This window comes from Cricetulus griseus, chromosome 3 (genome assembly GCF_003668045.3).
Source record: "Cricetulus griseus strain 17A/GY chromosome 3, alternate assembly CriGri-PICRH-1.0, whole genome shotgun sequence".
In the NCBI taxonomy this organism is placed as follows: Eukaryota; Metazoa; Chordata; class Mammalia; order Rodentia; family Cricetidae; genus Cricetulus; species Cricetulus griseus.
The window spans coordinates 80,640,014-80,659,467 of NC_048596.1; the positions used below are offsets into that span (position 1 = coordinate 80,640,014).

The following is a 19,454-nucleotide window of genomic DNA, read 5'->3' on the forward strand; positions in this document are numbered from 1 at the left end:
TTGAGATGAGCCTGGGCAGTACAATGAGACTCCTACCCAAGATAGAAAACACAACAAAAGGAAACTTTCAGCAGATCCCTTATTCTCACATACTTAACAATTAACAAAGTGCCTGTAGTGTAGTAGACAGTGTATTTTGGCTAAGGAAAATGAGGGAAAGTTAAATCTTTATTTGTTGATGCCAGCTCAAGTATCCTATAGTCATATGGACAAGGACTTCAATAAGATAGCAAAGTCTAAACCCAAGAAAATCCTTTCCCATCTGGGCTTCTGACTGGGTTGTCGTGACCCAGCATGTTTCAGCCTTAGTCCATGAGGTTTGGCCTGAGTGGGGGTATGTGGACCTGGAAGCTCCTAGCAACCCAGCGACAATAAAGACCAAACACAGGCATCTTGTCATCTTTAGAGAGCTCTCAGTTCCATGTTGTAGAACTAGAGTCATTTCTTTATTAGCCATCTTTTCTGCTAATCCTGTCATGACCACGAGGGAACCGTCTCTCTTTGTTCTCCTCTCTCCTCTGGTCTCCTCCTAACTCTCTTCTTCCCTGGTCATCCACATACCATGCACCTCCACCCAGGTGAGGGCCTATTCAGATGCTTAGGCTGCTTAGGCACATAGAAATGCAAATAGGAGGCATATTACCCTGAGGCCATGGTAAACAATAGTAGCCCTACTGGCAATTAACAATACAATGGTGAGCCGGAGCTTTCCGGTGCTCCATGTTTACAGGAGCTGGAGGCTGGGCCCCAAAATATTCCATAACAGAATTATTTGGTCCCCCACACTGGGTCTGGAATGGGGATGGGGGTCACTGGACACAGACATTCTCATAAAGGGAACAGTCATTGGTTACCCCTGTAGGACCAGAGGATCCTATGTACTCACAGTGTGTGTGGCTTCCTTCTACAGATGATCTGAACATGCCAGCCAAAGAGATATATGGAGCTCAGCCTCCCATTGAACTTTTGAGACAATGGATTGACCATGGCTACTGGTTTGACAAGAAAGACACAAACAGGCTAGACATTGTAGATGTTCTGCTTGTGACTGCCATGGGCCCCCCTGGAGGAGGGAGGAATGATATCACTGGTATGTCTCGGAAGAGGGTTTACTTCTCATTCCACTCCCCTGCAGAGCTGGCCATCATGGAGGAATTAGTTCAGGGCCTTCTGACAGGACAGAATGTGGAGTGTGCCTTTGCGCACAGCTGGGAAGGTTTCAGTTAGCTCCAGACTTAAAGTTGGAATGTGCAGTGGGATGGGAAGATGACAAGAGTCTGTTAGGAACTCTTTGTCTATTCACCAAAAAGGGGTGTCCCATCAGAAGAGAGAGCTACAGGGCTGCATTTGCCTTGGATCTGAGCACAGCAAAGTCTAGGGAACCTTGAATCCATAGGGAGGTTTTTATATTACTATTTTCTATAGCTTGTTCAAACAGGAATGTGTGTCCAGAACATATAGCAACGGGCAGTTTTCAAGTTCAGTCTTAAATAAGACCTCTGAAAAGTGTCTGTCATAAAAGATAGTACTCAACTCCTGCCAGGAACATGTGTGTAATCACATGAGATCAAGCACAGGCTGCTCCCAGTGAGAGCATCCATGGGAGCTCAGGAGTGCCAGGTGGAGGGAGCTAAGTGGGTTTGTGGGGTGATTTATGGGGAGTAAGGAAACAGTGTCCTGCTCTGAACTGGGTCCTCTCAGGAAGTTAGGATGATCTGATGAGTTCATTTTTATCCAGAATCTGGAAAGATGAAGAGAACCCAGTGTTGTCACTTGGTAAAGAAGCTGAATCACTCATATTAGCTGTGAGGGAGGATACTGGGTCACTTTCATTGTTGGCAACACAATCTTGTTTCTATTGTAATCTGTCACTGTCAAGGAATGATTACATTTGATGCTGATGTTTTTAGAACGGTATATATATATATATATATATATATATGCATCACTTCATGTATGCCTGGTGCCTTTGGAGGCTGGAAGAGAGCACCAGATCCCCAGGAACTGAAGTTATAGACAATTGTAAGCCTCCATCTGGGTGCTGGGGACCAAACCTGAGTCCTCCCCAAAAGCATCAAGTCCTCTTAACCACTGAGCCATCTCTCTAGCCCCTAATGCTGATATTTAGTGAAATTGTATTCAGTAGGGAACTGAATTGAACCCAGGACCTCTGAGCCGCCTCTTCAGCCTCACAATATTATTTTTAAAAACTAATTTTTAAAACTCCATTAGTATTCAGATGGGGAAACTGAAGTTCAAGGCAGTGTATTGTGGTTATTGACAGTGCAGTGATTGAGAACACAGCAACAAATAACCCATTTTTGGCAAACACAGAGAAAGCACAAATTTATGTTAAGTATTATTTTTCATCAAAATACTAAATGTCATAAAATTCACATATCTACCAATAAGCAACATAGAAAATATCAATCTATCTCCACATGTATGTACATACACATATACATGCACCAACATGCACATGTATACACACCTCTATGTACAAATGCATAACACACACACACACACATACACACACACACACACAATGGTAGAAAGATATTTTAAAAAGAAGACACCCAACCAACATTAAACTCTGGTTTACACACATATACCACATATACATACCCACATATGAACACATGAATACCAAGCACACACACACACATACACATACATGCAAGAGTGCATTCATACCAGATACAGACACATACACACAAATCTATGCATGAATACATATATATCAAACAGACATACACACATTCATACCAAGCATACACAGACATATAAAAATCAGTCTACTGTTACTTTTTTAACAAGAAAAAATGTACATATGTGTACTTTACATTTATTTACTTATTCTTATATGTGTGGGTGTTTTGCCTGCATGTATGCCTATATACCATGTGCATGCAGTGCCCAGGAACTCCAGAAGAGGATGTTAGATGCCCTAGGCCTGGAGTTACAGAGAGTTGTGAGCTCCATGTTGGTGCTGAGAATTGAACCTGGATCCACTGGAAGAATAGCCAATGCTCTTACCCACTGAGTCATCTCTCCAGCCCCTATATATGCCTGTTTATATGCATGTGTTTATAAAACACAGAAACTACATAATATATATGCATATATACACATATATACAGATATATAATATCTTTTGGTTCTTCCCAAATCTATAAATAAATGCAGACAACTTACAGAGCCCCAGTTCCCAAAATGCTGATGATTAGGAACAAACCCCAGACAACTACAGGACCTGCAAGCTCTGCACATGTGCAAGAGAAAGCAGGAGGAAGCAATGGGACTCCAGAGGCCTGGGATTGGTGAATCAGGAAATGGTGGCTAACTTGGGAACAGAGAGCAAAGTTAGGGAAACTCTTTCTACATAACAATGTTTTAGTTATTTGGCTATTCTACAGTAATCAGATATTTCCTTTAGTTTTTAAAAATAACATTGTGAGGCTGAAGAAATGGGTCAGCAGTTAAGAGCAGATATCATTCTCGCAGAGGACCTGGGTTCAATTCCCAGGACAGTTCACAACTGTCTGTGACTGTAGCTCCAGGGGAACCAATAGCCTCTTCTGGGTTCCTCAGACACCAGCATTCACACATGCACAGACACACACAGAGACACACGTGGAGACACATGAGAGGAGAGGCCCTGGAGCAGTGAAGAACACTAGCTGCTCTTACAGAGGATCTGGCTTTGATCCCAGCACCCAAGTGATTGCTCACAACTCTCTGTAACTCTGGTTTCTAGGGACCCTGTGCCTTTGGTCTTCAGGGCACAAGGTAATACACAGGGTGCACAGACTTACACAGAAAGCAAAACAAATTTTAAAGTAAGTGAATGAAAGTAAAATCTTAAAAATAAAAACAACCTTGTGTTCCAGAGGAGGCACTGTTAGCATCACTTCTGCAAATCATGGAGGCAGTTTGTTCCCCAGCCACTCATGGCTACTGAGCACACGTCATGTAACCAGTGAAACCGAGGAAGTCTATTCTTGATGCTATACCTTATATTAAATATAAATAACAGCAGGTGGCTAGAGGCTGACACATTGGATGGCAGGGCTACAGGACATGAGGGGACACTGACTCTGCTCTTTCCCAGAGTCACTAGGTCTGGGAAGTGTTCAGGTAAACTCAATGTCCATATGTTTCCAGGACGGTTCACTCGCCATCTTAACATTGTTTCCATCAATGCCTTTGAAGATGAAATCTTAACCAAGATTTTCGGTTCTATCGCTGACTGGCACTTTTCGAAAGGATTTGATGTCATATTTTTGAGGTAAGAAGTTCCTGTGGCTTCCTGCTTATTGTCCTGGGGGGTCCTCATTTCTGCTTGGCTATGTGACTAGTCTGCCTCCCTCTTCCTCCCAAGGTATGGGAAGATGCTGGTCCATGCTACTCTGACAATCTATAGAGCTGCAGTCGAGAACTTCTTGCCAACTCCCTCCAAATCACATTATGTCTTTAATCTTCGGGATTTCTCACGGGTGATCCAGGGGGTACTGCTATGTCCCCACACCAACCTGCAGGTCAGCTGCTACTGTTTCTGTCTTGCAAATCTTTTGTCAATATTCTTGGGTGTATACTAATAGCATGCCTAGTAAGATGGGCTTTTATCAATCACAAACTCTATTCTCCAATGTGTTCATGGCATAGTACTTTTTATCTGTTGTCTTATTTATGCCTCACATAAACCCCAAGATTTAGAGACCTTTTGAGAACCATCACCCCAAGCACCATCTTTAATTCATTCAAATGACTAACTCTTTAGGATTTGGAAAAATTTATCCGGCTTTGGATCCATGAGGTTTACCGAGTCTTCTATGACCGTCTGATTGATAACGAGGACAGACAGACTTTCTTCAACCTGGTAAAGGAAACTACCTCCAATTGCTTCAAGCAGACAATGGAGAAGGTGAATCTTTTTTTATTTATTTTGTTTTGTTTTTCTGACACAGGGTTTCTCTGTATAACAGTCCTGGCTATCCTGGAACTCACTCTGTAGATCAGGCTGGCCTAAAACTCACAGAGATTCGCCTGCCTCTGCCTCCCAAGTGCTGTGATTAAAGGCGTGCGCCATCACTGCCTGGCTGGAAAATCTTATTCTACAATCATCTGGCCTCAGAAACAGGCCCACATTAGTCTCAAGCTCTAGATTCTATTCCCAGTAAAGACCACTCTTCTCCCTGAACCATGGAAAATAGCACATACATAAGTTAGTCATTTAATTTGTTGTTATTTTACTTGGCCCAATTTTGCTTCATTTCTATGATAACATATAAGTTTCAGTACACTCAAAATGGCTCATAAATGATGCTATTTATTTTAAATCAGTTTAAGGGGCTAGAGAAATGGCTCAGTGGTTAAGAGCAGGCCTTCTCTTTCAGAGGACTACTTTTGGTTCCCAGCACTCACATGGAGCAGCTCACAATTACCTCTGACAAAGGCTCCAGGGGATCCAATGTCCCCCACAAGCACTTGCACACACATGCACATACCCACACATAAACACACAGGAGTGCACATAATTAAAAACAAAAGTAAGTCGCCGGGCGTTGGTGGCACATGCCTTTAATCCCAGCACTCGGGAGGCAGAGACAGGTGGATCTCTGTGAGTTCGAGGCCAGCCTGGTCTCCAGAGAAAGTGCCAGGATAGGCTCCAAAGCTACACAGAGAAACCCTGTCTCGAAAACAAACAAACAAACAAACAAAAAAAGTAAGTCTTTAAAAATAAAATTAATTCAACTTAAAATACATTCTAAGACCAATTCATTTGGCTTTGGGGAGAAAAACACAGATTTTTATAATTTGGCCAAGACCCTGGTAAAATTCAGCCAAAAGATTCAGCATCACAGAGTTGTGAACACTTTCTTCCTATATTTGCATCTTAATTTGCTTTACCAAGCAGGGAAAACATAGGAGTGTCTTATGCTGCGTCCAGAAGCCAAGAGCAGAGGAACTGACAGACCCTCATATCATGGGGAGGAAACATCTAAAGCCCTCTACTCTAGGCAGCATAAAGAGTAGGGATATCACCCACACTGCTGTTTGGTAAAGGACCAAACATAGGAAAGTGATGCCATCCTTCCCCTGCCTTCTGTGGGACCTTACAAGCTAACAACCAATATTTAGCAACTTGGGGAGTAGTATATGTGCATATGGAACACAGATGTGTATGTGAGGCTGAGTTTAGTGGCAGACTCTTTTAATTCCAAGAGGATCTCTGTGAGTTCATGGACAACCTAATCTACATAGCTAGTTCCAGGCTTTCCTGGGCTACCCAGCAAGACCATGCCTAAAAACAAACAAGCAAAAATGGAGTCAGGGCTGGGGAGTTGGCTCAGTTATTAAAAGCACTTGCTGCTCTTCCAGTTTGCCTCTCAGCACCCACATCAGGCAATTCACAACCACCTGTAACCGCAACTCCAAGAGACCCAACTCCCTCTCTGGCCTCTAAAAGTACCCCCATAACATGTGTGACATACACACACAAATAAAATTTTTTTTAAAAATTTATGTGTACATGTACCTGTGTGAGGGTATATACATATGAGTATGGTACCCTCAGGGGTCAAAAGAGAGTGTTGGCTACCCTACAACTGAAGTTACAGGCGGTTGTGAGCTGTCTGATATTGGTGCTGGGACCTGAACTTGGGTCCTCTATTGAGCCACACATGCTCTTAACCACTTTGCTAGCCCCACCCACACCTCTACTGTTCTTTTATCCAACCATCACATCCACATATTGTGTTTAAAATATTTATATTGATGAGCCATGGTTTGGAAGATGTGCTCAGGAAAAATAAGCAGGTCTCCTTTTTGCTCCCTCCCACTACCCACAGCCAGCCTGGGTCACAGGCTAAGGGCCCAGCTGACACTTAGCTTTCCCACAGGTGCTCATCCACTTGTCACCCACTGGGAAGATAGTCGATGATAACATCCGTAGCCTCTTCTTCGGGGATTTTTTGATTCCAGAAAGTGACAAAAAAATCTATGATGAGATCACTGACCTGAAACTACTCACCGGGGTTATGGAGTATTATCTAGATGAGTTCAACAGCATCAGCAAGGCCCCCATGTCTTTGGTCATGTTCAAGTTTGCCATTGAACACATCTCCAGGATCTGTAGAGTCTTGAAGCAGAACAAAGGCCACTTGCTCCTGGTGGGCATTGGGGGCAGTGGGAGGCAGAGTGCCACCAAACTATCCACATTCATGAACTCATATGAGCTATACCAGATTGAAATCACAAAGAATTACACAGGCAATGATTGGCGAGAGGACCTGAAAAAGATAATGCTGCAGTCTGGAGTGGCCACCAAGTGTACCGTATTCCTCTTCTCGGATAACCAGATCAAGGATGAGTCATTTGTTGAAGACATCAACATGCTACTGAACACAGGCGATGTGCCCAATATCTTCCCAGCCGATGAGAAGGCTGAACTTGTGGAAAAGATGCAGACAGCAGTCAGGACAGAAGGAGAAAAGATTGAAGTCACTCCTGTGTCTATGTACAACTTCTTCATTGACAGAGTGAAGAAGAACCTTCACATTGTCCTTGGTAAGAAATGGCAAAGTCTGCATGCCTTTGGTCTCTGGTGTCTTGAGGGTCTTCCCAATATCTCTAATCCAGTCTCCTTTACTGACCCCAAAATTGTCTAACCAAGGCACCAACCAATGGTCACAATCTAGGCTTCTTTTGGCAATTTATCTCAACAACTGTGCTGAGCCTATTCCAGTCTCTTCAGTTCTTGGAATTCTTTGAGAAGGATCACAGCTTAGCATTATTACCTGGCACAGAACACCAGTGCTGTCCATGAATTACCAGACAAACTATCCATAAACCCATGGGATGTGCTTAACTGTTCTCTCCTGTTCACCTTTCTCTGTTCCTGTACCCTTCATGTAGCCAAGCCACTATTGTCTCTTGAAGATCTCACCTTTGTACTGTCCTTTCCTGTCTCTGTTTTTGTTCATTTTAGACTTGTCTGATCCATTAATCCAGAGTGAGTTTTTTTTTTCTGTGTTGCAGATAGGATAAGTGTGTGTGTGTGTGTGTGTGTGTGTGTGTGTGTGTGTGTGTGTGTGTGTATGCACATGAACACACAAGTTAAAATAATCACTTCCTGTTAGGATGGGGATTAAAGGACAAAACTTTCTCACCTATGTCTTATAAGGTCACCCATCAAACTACCCCACTGTACTTCTCTACCCTCGTCTGAAGCCAGATTCCTTTCATGGCCCTCCAGCCACACTGACCTCTCACTACTTCCACCTATGCCTCATGCTTCCCCCAAACACTAAATAAGCAGTGAATGGAATTTGAGGTGCAGAACTAGGAGTCTTTGGCTGGATGAAGTTGGGGTCAGAAATAAACCATTAGCAACTTCTGTGGGTATCTAAACATGAGTACCTTATATTAAAGCATAGAACAAATAGGACAAAGGGCTCTATCCCCACTAAGGGACCCTAAGGCACAATAGTGCATACAGGAGATTATTTAAAAGGACTACCATAATATATGGAGACTCTATCATAAAAATATCCCATGATTCCACTGTTTCCCAGGCTCTCATCATGGCTATTTATAACTACATCACCATAGGACTAACAAGGAGCATTACTGGCCCCTTGGAAACTTCTCTCTTCCCTTTGCTTCTCCAAGCCTTGGTAGAAGGGAAATAATGAAACCTGTTTTTTTAATTAGCCATGAGTCCAATCGGGGATGCCTTCAGAACACGCCTGAGAATGTTCCCTTCACTAATCAACTGCTGCACAATTGACTGGTTCCAGGCCTGGCCAACCGATGCCCTAGAGTTGGTGGCTAATAAATTCCTAGAAGACGTGGAGCTTGATGACAGCATTCGGACAGAGTAAGCTTCAGTTTCATTCCAGTACCCCAGGTATTCCAAGCTGAAATTCGGCTGGCTGTTTATGTTGTTTTAAAGATTTCTCAATATATGGCTAGAAAATATCTTACAACATTTTTGTTAGCTGTTTAATACAGCACCTTTGCTGAAAGAGAAAAGAAGTGAGGGCCTGTGAGACAGCTCAGAAGGTAAAGGCCCCTGACAACCTGAGTTCAATCCCCAGAGCCCACATGGTGGAAGGAGAAAATTGACTCCTGCACGCTGTCCTCTGACCTCCACATGCACATGCACATTTAGACACATGGAAAATAAAAATGTAACTGAAAAGTTCTCTGCACCCTGGAAGCTGCTTCAGACTGCCAAAGATCAGAAAGTCCTGCAGAAGCCCTGGTGGTTCATAAAAGGGCCAGGGTCATCCCAGTAGACTATTCCCCTCCCTCCTCTTCTCTCCTTGGCTCTGTTCACCTGTTGGATTCTAGCAGGCCAGTGTGGCCCCTCTGGTGCCCTGGTGTCCATTACTAAGCGATGCTAGATGACCTCTGTAGGAAGTTGGGCCCCAGTTAACCTCTTTGATTTCCTTGGCAGGGTCATCTCCATGTGCAAATACTTTCAGGAGAGCGTGAAGAAGCTTTCTCTTGATTATTACGACACACTTCTCAGGCACAACTATGTGACCCCCACCTCTTACCTTGAATTGATCCTAACCTTCAAAACTCTCCTGAATAGCAAGAGACAAGAGGTGGACACCATGAGGAACCGCTACTTGGCAGGCTTGCAGAAACTGGAATTTGCATCTTCTCAAGTGAGCGTTTTCATAGAACAGGGGGAAAGGGGCCTGGATATGCTGGGGGTGTCAAGATACAGAATGTAAGAGGGCATCAGATAAAGACAGGACCCAACCTGCACTTGCACTGCTCACCTCGATTAATTCATTTAATCTCAGATTTGTGTGATCCTGATTTAGTTAAGATTTTACTCTCTTGTTCATTTTGGATTTTTTTTTTTTTTTTGGTATTAATTTGGTCTCTTGAAGTACCACAGTAAGGAGGGCATGGTTGCACATAGATTTAATCCTAGTGTTCAGAAAGCAGAGGTGAATCTCTGTGAGTTCAAGGGCAGCTTAATAATAATAATAATGATAATGATAATAATAATAATAATAATAATAATAATAATAATAATAATAATAATAATAAAAGTAAGTTCTAGCCCCTGGCTAGTCTGGGACTATTTTTGACCTTTTCTCAAGGGGAGGGGGGTAGAATAAAGTATCGTTCATACTGAGTACAGGCACTCCCGTGGAGTTAGGACCTCAGCTGTGGCTTCTTTGTGAGCCTTGGCAGGAGAAGGTGGGCTTTGTAAGGGTAGACCTGAACTCAAATTATTGCTGTCTGACCTGGCAGTGTGACACTATGACACGGGGACAAGTAACAATGTCAGAAGTATACTCCACTGATCTGGTACTAGGGGTGCTGGGTCTAATGTTGAAAGCTAGAGTCTATCTAGATAAGAAATGAGAAAGCCATGTTGTAGGAGAAGCAGAAAAGGGGCCTCAAATAGTCTAGACCTGAAAGGGAAAGAGCACCAGTTAGCATGCTCTGAACCTTGTATGTCACATGTCTGGTGCTGTGTACCAGAAAGCACTGCCATCTTCTCCTATTACAAAGAAACCACGACACAAGAGAGGCCAGGTGACATGCCCGTGGTCATTCAGCCTGGTGAGCAGTCACACCAGAGCCAGAACTCAAACAATCTTGATCCTAGGGTTGATTCCCAACCAGGCGAGCCTGCCACGCCCTGGTTTCCTCATAGGCTCCTGGGGGTGAAAGTGCATGGAGAGAGATTCTGACTCTTCATTGGGGAAATCTAATGAGTTTCGCTTTCTGAATGATTACAATCCCCTGAAAAGTGCTGAGGCCCCATCACAGAAGGTGCTCAAACAGCCCCAAAGGCACTTGGTAGGAATATTCCCAAGAGCATTGACTGGATAAGAAGATGGCTGTCTGGAGGCTTGGAAACAACAACAACCAAAAAAAAAAAAAAAAAATTACAGTGCTAGGGGACTGGAAGTCAAGTTCAAAGTGATGGCAGATCCAGTGTTTGGTGAGGACTCTCCTCCCAGTTAGACAGTAACATTTTTATTTAATTTTTAGGGTTTTATTGTTTTGTTTTGGTGTGTGTGTGTGTGTGTGTGTGTGTGTGTGTGTGTGTGTGTGTGTGTTGACATTCACACACCACAGGATGCATGTGGAGGTCAGATGACAAATTACTGGAATAGAATAGGGTTTTCTTCTTAACATATAAATTGTTCATTGTTACATTTGTGTGGGAGCAGGGAGAAGGCTGTGTGTGCCACAGCATGCATATATAGGAATCATGTCTTCCCTTGCTTCATGTTGATTCTGGTTTGGAACTCAGGTTGTCAGACTTGGTGGAAAGTGAGTTCACCCAATATGGGGCTTTTGCCATCCCTTTCTTTCTGCCTTTACATGGATTCTGGAGACTCTAACTCAGGTTGTCAAGCTGTAGAGCAAGGGCCCAGCCCAGACAGTAATCTTGTTGTGTCTTCACGTGGTAGACAGGACAGATCTCTTGTGTCTTCCTCTTACTAAGGGTATTTATCCCATCATGAGGTTCCCTCTCTCAGGACCTCATCTAACTCTAATGACCTCCAAAGGTCCCATTGCCAAATATCATTATCTCTGAATTAAGCTTCAACAATTACATTTAAAGGATACAAGCATTCAGTCTGCAGTACTAGAAAAAGGAGCCTTGCAGGTTCCTTCTAGCTTGGTCTGCTGGAATCCTCCTGTAATCCCAGGACTCTTAGAGACTGAGGCTTGAGAGCTCAAGAATCTGACTATGCTATAAATTGAAGGCCAGCTGGTATAAAGATTGAGTGAGTGTGTGTGTGTGTGTGTGTGTGTGTGTGTGTGTGTGTGTGTGTGTGTGTGTTAACATTGTATCAAAAGTAGCTTTAGGACCCAGGAGCTGTGGGAATGGATCCAGGATAAAACACTTGCCATGCAAACATGAGGACCAAAGTTCAGATTCTCAGAGCTCACATAAATGCCATGTTGATATAACAGCCCACCTATAATCTCAGAGGATAGATCTCTGCAACAAGTGGATCTTTTCAACAAGATGACTAGTTACACTAGTCAGATAGGCAGCTCCAGGTTCAATTATGAGACCTCTCCTCAATGTGCCTGTCAAGAAAGACACCTAACATCAGCTTCTGGCCTCCACATGTGCAGGTGCACACCACACACACACACACACACACACACACACACACACACACACACACACACACACACACACACACACGATGGCTTTACATAGTTTTATGACTTTGTCTCTCTCTTCCTGTACACAATAGTAGAATAAAAACTCAATAGGGGAAGAAACCATATCTTTAATATTTTATGATTGCCATTATATGTCGGTGCTTTGCACAGCTCTTGATAACTGCAACATTGAATATGGACTCAGTAACTAAGTATTGAAAGATTAAGGACATAAATACCAGCCAACAAGAATATGCCCAGGACCAAGTCAACAATCAGCCATCCTTCCTTTCTGTATCTGCCCTATGTTACAGAACCATGTCTGCTTATATAAGCTTTCCATTTCTAGCATTGCCACTACTGGCCCTATATCTTTTCTTTCCCTTCTTCCTTGCTAGGTGTCTGTCATGCAAGTAGAACTCACTGCCCTCCAACCTCAGCTCATCCAAACCTCTGAGGAGACTGATAAGATGATGGTGAAAATTGAAGCAGAGACCAAAGAAGCAGATGCCAAGAAACTTCTGGTACAGGCAGATGAAAAGGAAGCTAATGCTGCTGCTGCCATCTCTCAAGCCATCAAGGTATGACCAAGCGGGAGGCATGGAGGGAATGAACATTGTCAAATGTGTGTGGTTGTGTCCACCTTGCAGATGAGACAGAGGAGGGCAGTGAGTTTTCCAAATCCCTAGTTAGGAATGAATGGAGGAGGATTTAGGGCCAAATATGCTCCATCCCACTCTGATTCAAAAGCAAGGCTCAACATGATCTGGATCTCATCTGTTAACTTTCCCCCCATTCACTCTGCTACAATGGCCCTCTGACTGTTCCTTCCCCAGGGCCATTGCACTGCCTGTTCTCTGCCTTTAGCTATCCCCATGCTGTCTTCTTCACCTCTGTCACATTTTTGTTCAGGTGTGCCTAATGTGAGTATAGATATAGAGTGAAAATCTTTTAGATGGCAGAATATTGAACCTAAAGGGCCCCATTTGAAGGTGTTTCTGATCCTGGAGAACAAGTTCTGAGAAGGGATCAGCACACATTCAGACAGCAGAAGACAGCCTCCTTATCACTGATGTGACATTACATGGATCTCAGAGCACCCTTGGTAAATGATTCCATTTGGGGATCACAGCCACCTTATGAATGGCTGGTGTCAGGATCTGAGAGTTGCTAGCGTTGGGGTCAGTGGTGAAATGGTCTCACAGAGCAATGTAGATCACTAACAGGACTGTACACCAAGGCTTGGGGCACTTAGGCTACAGCATTTGTCCCTGTGCCTTAAGGAATTAGGGAATTCCTTCAGCCATTTTCAAGCATGAGTTTGAGCAAGACGCAGTCTGTCTGGCATCTGTCCTAAATAGGTCAGGGGTCATTTTCTTGAAAAGTTCAGGCTTTCCAGTTGGCATTTCTCCAATGAATCCTGAAACCTGACCTCTGGTAGATGTTTTTCAGAGTCTGATCCCTCCCTGTTCTCAGAATTCACAATGAACACCAAGTCCTGATTGTGAAAGTTGGTTCACTTACAGTCTTGGTAACTTAGACAGAGGACACAATGGAAACCATAAAAGATAGCCACTTCCAGATGCCAGGAACCAGATTCTAGTGGGCTGTTTGTCATTCAGTGGTAAAAATGGCTATACTAGACACAAATATTTATTAAACAAGTATTTTTTTTAATGGAAGAATGGTTTATTCCATGTCATACTAGAAGGTTATGGTCCCTATGTTTGTAAGGGGCATGACACATGTTGGCACTGTCCATGGTGGTGGGGAACCTTATAGCACAGTTTGTTCATATTTTAGCACACAAGGAAAGAGACAGATTGGCCTAGAAATAGTCTCCCCACAACTTAAAAGGCCATGCTAGGTATGTTCCATACTTAAATGGTTCTACTACCTTCCCAGACAGTACCACCAACCAGGGACCAAATGTTCAACATGTGAGCCTGTGAGGGATATTTTGCATTCAAACCATAATAATTTAGCTAAATATTTGTCAATTGTATTGCCTTTCTAAGAGTCAGTTTTGATTTCATTGATTGTCTCCATTGCTTTGTGTGTTTTCGGTTCATTTATTTCCAATATAACTTTTACCATTTTCTTTCTTATGCTTATTTTGGGTTCACAGTGCTCTGTTTTTAGTTTCATAACACCAAAGTTTAAGTGATTACCCTGAGGTCTTTTGGAGCAGGCTGTCTTCTGTGATTATTGCCTTATCTGTTCTCACCAATGCTGCTCTACTGTGTTCCCATTTCTATTATTTCAAGGAATTTTAAATTCTACTTTTGAATTTTTTTTCCCTCCCCTCACCCCCAAACTTCCTCCCCCACCCCCAGCCCACCCCCCACCCCATCCACCCACCACTCCCCAGGCAGGGTAGGGCCCTCAACGGGGGCTCGGCAAAGTCCACCAAGTCTTCCTATGCTGATCCTGGGCCCTTCCCCATGTGTCCAGGGCCAGAGTGTAACGCTTCTTAAACAAGTATTTTAACAAAAATTTATTAAACACCTATTATGCACTGGCACTTTTTTAGTTGTGGAAAATAGGAATGAATGGGATAAACAAAATCCTTTCCCTCCTGGAGATTATATTCTCTGATACTCATTGACTTGACCCTTCTAACGGCTCCTCAATATACTACAACACACAGAGTCATTCCCAGTTGACATAAGAGGAAATCATGACACAAGAATTTTTCCAAAGTTACAAGGCCACCAAATGACCTGATCAGCATTCAAACCTAAAGCTCTTTGACCCTCAAACCCTGGCATTTGACTGTGATCCCAGAAGTTGCAAACTGGCAGCTAGGGACCATGTGTATCATGGGATGCACAGAATATTATATCAATTCATTTTGCAATAGGACCTTGGTATGTATCCCAATCTGACCTTGAGCTCATGATCTTCTTGCCTCAGCCTCTTGAGTGCTAGGATTACAAGTATTCGAGTTACAACCACACTCAGTGATATATCAAGTCAGAAATGGTTAACATTTAAAATGCAGGTAATTTGCAGGCATTGGTGGCACATGCCTTTAATCCCAGCACTCGGGAGGCAGAGGCAGAGGATCTCTGTGAGTTCGAGACCACCCTGGTCTACAAGAGCTAGTTCCAGGACAGCCTCCAAAGACACAGAGAAACCCTGTCTCGAAAAAAAACAAAAAAAAGTAGGTAATTTTAAAAAAATCTGAAAGTTTTGCTTTTCCTTAGAAAATAAAATCAGGACTTTAGCAACATTGGCTCTGCTTTCTTGGGTTGTACACATACACAAACATAAGAACATGCTGTCCTTCTGTGTTCTGGCTCATCAAGCCCCATCCAGTTCAGTTTCTACTCTCATCTCAATGGCCTGGCCCCTGAAAGCATATGACTTTATATCTTCTATGATTCTGTATCATAACCAGGCAGCCAGAGCTCAGTGCTATGCCCCTGCCTCAGTCTCTACATCAACAGCTTGGAGGTACAAAGGAAGCAAACACAAATTTGTACACTGGAGAGATTTCTCCATGGCTAAAAGTTCTAGATGAATTAGATCCTCAGGACCTACATGGTGGCATACAGCTATTTGTAACTTCACTTCCAGGGGTCCAACACCTTTTTCTGGCCTCCACCAGGCATGCATATAATGCACACACCATACATGCACCCAAAATACTAATACAAATAAATAAATAAATTAGTAAGTGTGTAAAGTGTCAGCATGTGCCAAAGATCCACATAAGTTGTTCTCTGAAACAGCTGTTCTTTGCCCTCTGCCCACTGTGGTAGTCTGGCTTCTCACCAAGTGTCAGAACCATCTGGCAGGGAATGTCCCAGCCAGAATTATGATCTGGAATGTAAGGGGAAACAGCAAACCTGCTTGGGAGGGAGGGAGATGAACCATGACTTGGGGCTTATCAAGAGCTGAAAGGGACTGCTCACCACACCCTGGACAATAAACTGCCACCTTGGGATTCAGTGGGAAGGGCAAGGACTGATACTATGCCATCTGAGCTCCAATCCTGCAGGTCCTGGAGATGATGAGTCAGATGAGGAAACCATCCAGGGAGGAGAAGAAAGAAACCCAAGATTGTGCCACAGTTTCCCTGAGGCTTTTCTATGGACAGTCTCTTCCTAAGGTCTCCAGGGCTGTGGTCCTTCTCTGTGTGAGGACTGCTAAGTTTCTCCATTCTTCTAGACCTCTAAAGATGACATAGTGTGGGTGAGTGTGGAACACTGGACCTAACACATACCAGAGGCCCCACAGAGGAAGAATTCATGCAGAGGAGATTTGGAAACTGAAAGAGGTGAAGATGGGCTTCCAACACTTGATTCATAAGTACAGTAGTTTCTTGAACTGACAGGATCTTGTTTGTCATGGTGCATGCCTGTCCTCCCAGCATTTGGGAGGCAGAGGTAGGCTAGCCTGCACTGCTGTGTACACTCATTAAACAAAGAAATAAGGACAGAAACAGGTCAATTCTCCTTAGACTTCTAAATCACTTTTTCCCCTTCAGTGAGGATCACCTTCCAAAATCATGGTAGCACGAATTTCATTTCATCAAAATACATGGGCTCCACATCCGACAGCTTTCATATGCTCAACATTGCTGACACTCAAGGCCATTTTTCTGATAAGGTTTTAATCATATAAACATGTGTCATAACAGCACATGAATTTTTTTAAGAATTTAATTTCAGCTGGGTAGTGGTGGTGCATGCCTTTAATTTCAGCACTCAGGAGGCAGAGACAGGCAGATCTCTGTGAATTCAAGGCCAGCCTGGTCTACAGGGTGAATTCCAGGACAGCTAGGGCTCTTAAACAGAGAAATTCTGTCTCAAAAAAGAAATAAAATTAATTTAGCAACCTTTTCAAGTCTCAGCTCTAATTTGAAATTTCCTCCTCATCAATGTCCACATGTCACATGACACAATACAGCAAGACTGTGATTTTCACAGTACTTTGTTTTATCATATTATCCTACCATGAATGTTTTCCCAAGATACCCAAGATATCATTTAGACATTGTATGTGGCGATATGTGTGATATATGTACTTGTTATGGTGGGTATGTGTACATCTGTGTATATGCATGGTGTATATGCTTCTTTTGTGTGTGTGCACATGTGTACATGTGTGCTTGTTACTATGTGTGTGTGTGGTGGATGTACATGTTATTATGGGTGCATGCACATCTGTGTGTGAGTGTGTGGAGGTCAAAGGTTGACAACAGATGTCTTTGTTCAGTCTCCACCTTTCTTTTTGAGACAAGATCTCTCACTCAACTTGGAGGTTCCTGATTCAGCCAGGCCTGCTCGCAATGAGTTTTACCCCACTATGCCCAGCTTTTCATGTGGGTGCTGGGACATAGACTTAGCTCTTTATACTTTCACAACAAGCACTTTAGCAACCAAGCTGTCATCCCAGCCCCTTAGAGAGACATCTTAGTGACCATGGAGAGTAGGTATGTTATACATCAGGTGACCACTTCTCTGTTGGTCATTGAAGTCTTTTCCTTCCTGCTCTTTGATTTCAGTGTTTCTATAATGTCGGGTGGTATTTTCGACAAAGCCACTGACAGAGTGAAGAATGAAGATGGCCAGACCCCTCCTAGACCGAGTGACTCAATCTCGGTCCTGCAGGATTGGAGCTCAGATGGCATAGTATCAGTCCTTGCCCTTCCCACTGAAACCCAAGGTGGAGATGCTCTTGGTGATGCTAGATGACTGATGTATAACCAGTACTGAGAATCCCCATTGCAGGCTTTGTCCCTTAGGAAGAGGAGAGGTGCCAGGCTCTGTGAAGGTGTGAAGTGTGGAGATGCCATTAGCTGTGAGGAAGTAAAACAACTTTTATTTTGTTTACTTAACCACAATAAACAAAGACTTCAACACACTTAACTTGCCTAGGGATTGACCTTCTCAGCTTTTAATATAAGCACTCAGGCAGCAGAGGCAGGAAGTTCATGAGTTCAAGGCCAGCCTGGGCTACACAGCATATTTGAGGATATTAGGGGATATAGAGAGACCATACCACAAACAATTGGGATTCTCTGGTGGGGTTCTACTTCAGTCATAACTGTATGATCACCCTCGGATTCAGTAACTCATAAATAATTCACTAAACTAGGAGATAGGAGCCCAGCTCTGTGACTCAACAACTGTATGACCTTGACTAACTCATTTTCATGTCTTGGCAATTTTTTCTTTCCTTGATAGAATTTGAGTTCCTAACTAACCCAAAAGAGCCTCCTTGTTATGAAGTTCTATCTCAGCAGGTTTCTTCTTTATTTCTTTTTTTCTTTCTTTTTTTCTTTCTTTCTTTCTTTCTTTTTTTTTTATTTTTCGAGACAGGGTTTCTCTGTGTAGCTTTGGAGCCTATCCTGGCACTTGCTCTGGAGACCAGGCTGGCCTCGAACTCACAGAGATCCGCCTGCCTCTGCCTCCCAAGTGCTGGGATTAAAGGTGTGCGCCACCAACGCCCGGCGATTTCTTTCTTTTTTAAAGACTTGAGATATAATGCACTTGCCTTTAATGCTCTCCCTTTAAAGTTGTGCAATTCAGTACAATTTTGTACATTCACAGAGTTGTGCAAACATTAACACTATGTAATTCTAGAAAATTTTTATCACCCCAGAAAGAACTTGATTCCCTTTAGCAGTCATTCCCCCTCTCTTCAACTTCAGGTAACTACTAACCTGCCTCTGTGGATTTGCCCATTCTGAACACTTCATAGAAATGGAGCCATGTAACAACAGATAGTTGTGTGTCTGCTTCTTTCACTTAGCATGGTGTTTATACATTCCATCCATGTTGTAGCAAGAAGGGGCTTCATTTTATTTAATAGATGCATGGTGTTACATTGATTTTATGTTTAAATTAACAAATGGAGACTGGTGAGATGACTCAGCAGGTAAAGGTACTTCTGTCAAGCCTGACAATCTAAGTTCAACCCCAGGGATCCACATGGAGATTGATTCCTGTAAGTTGTCCTCCAACATTTCTATGAGCTATGTGGTGCACACACACACACACACACACACACACACACACAGAGAGAGAGAGAGAGAGAGAGAGAGAGAGAGAGAGAGACAGAGACAGAGACAGAGACAGGCAGAGAGAGGCAGAGAGAGACAGAGAGAGACAGAGAGGAATGCAAAACAAAATTAACAAATAGTAAAAGCCAGATAGGGTTAATGAATAGATAAAATTTATCAATCAATGACTAAAGCATACACTGTCCCATTTTCCTGACCCAACCCTGTCTCCAGCTCTGTTGTAGCTGTAACTGCCATCTCCATTTTCCAT

The 19,454-nt window shown here is 43.1% G+C and overlaps 1 protein-coding gene across 1 annotated transcript in view; it reads left to right on the plus strand.

Moving 5' to 3' along the window:
• The window catches only part of Dnah3 (dynein axonemal heavy chain 3), a 163,945-nt gene that overhangs the window by 109,656 nt on the left and 34,835 nt on the right, over positions 1 to 19,454 (plus strand). The window contains exons 43-50 of the mRNA XM_035441306.1: positions 911 to 1,090; positions 4,165 to 4,288; positions 4,382 to 4,538; positions 4,781 to 4,924; positions 6,903 to 7,569; positions 8,716 to 8,881; positions 9,464 to 9,680; positions 12,567 to 12,749. Coding sequence (XP_035297197.1) covers positions 911 to 1,090; positions 4,165 to 4,288; positions 4,382 to 4,538; positions 4,781 to 4,924; positions 6,903 to 7,569; positions 8,716 to 8,881; positions 9,464 to 9,680; positions 12,567 to 12,749 — 1,838 coding nt within the window. The remainder of the gene's footprint in view (positions 1 to 910; positions 1,091 to 4,164; positions 4,289 to 4,381; positions 4,539 to 4,780; positions 4,925 to 6,902; positions 7,570 to 8,715; positions 8,882 to 9,463; positions 9,681 to 12,566; positions 12,750 to 19,454) is intronic.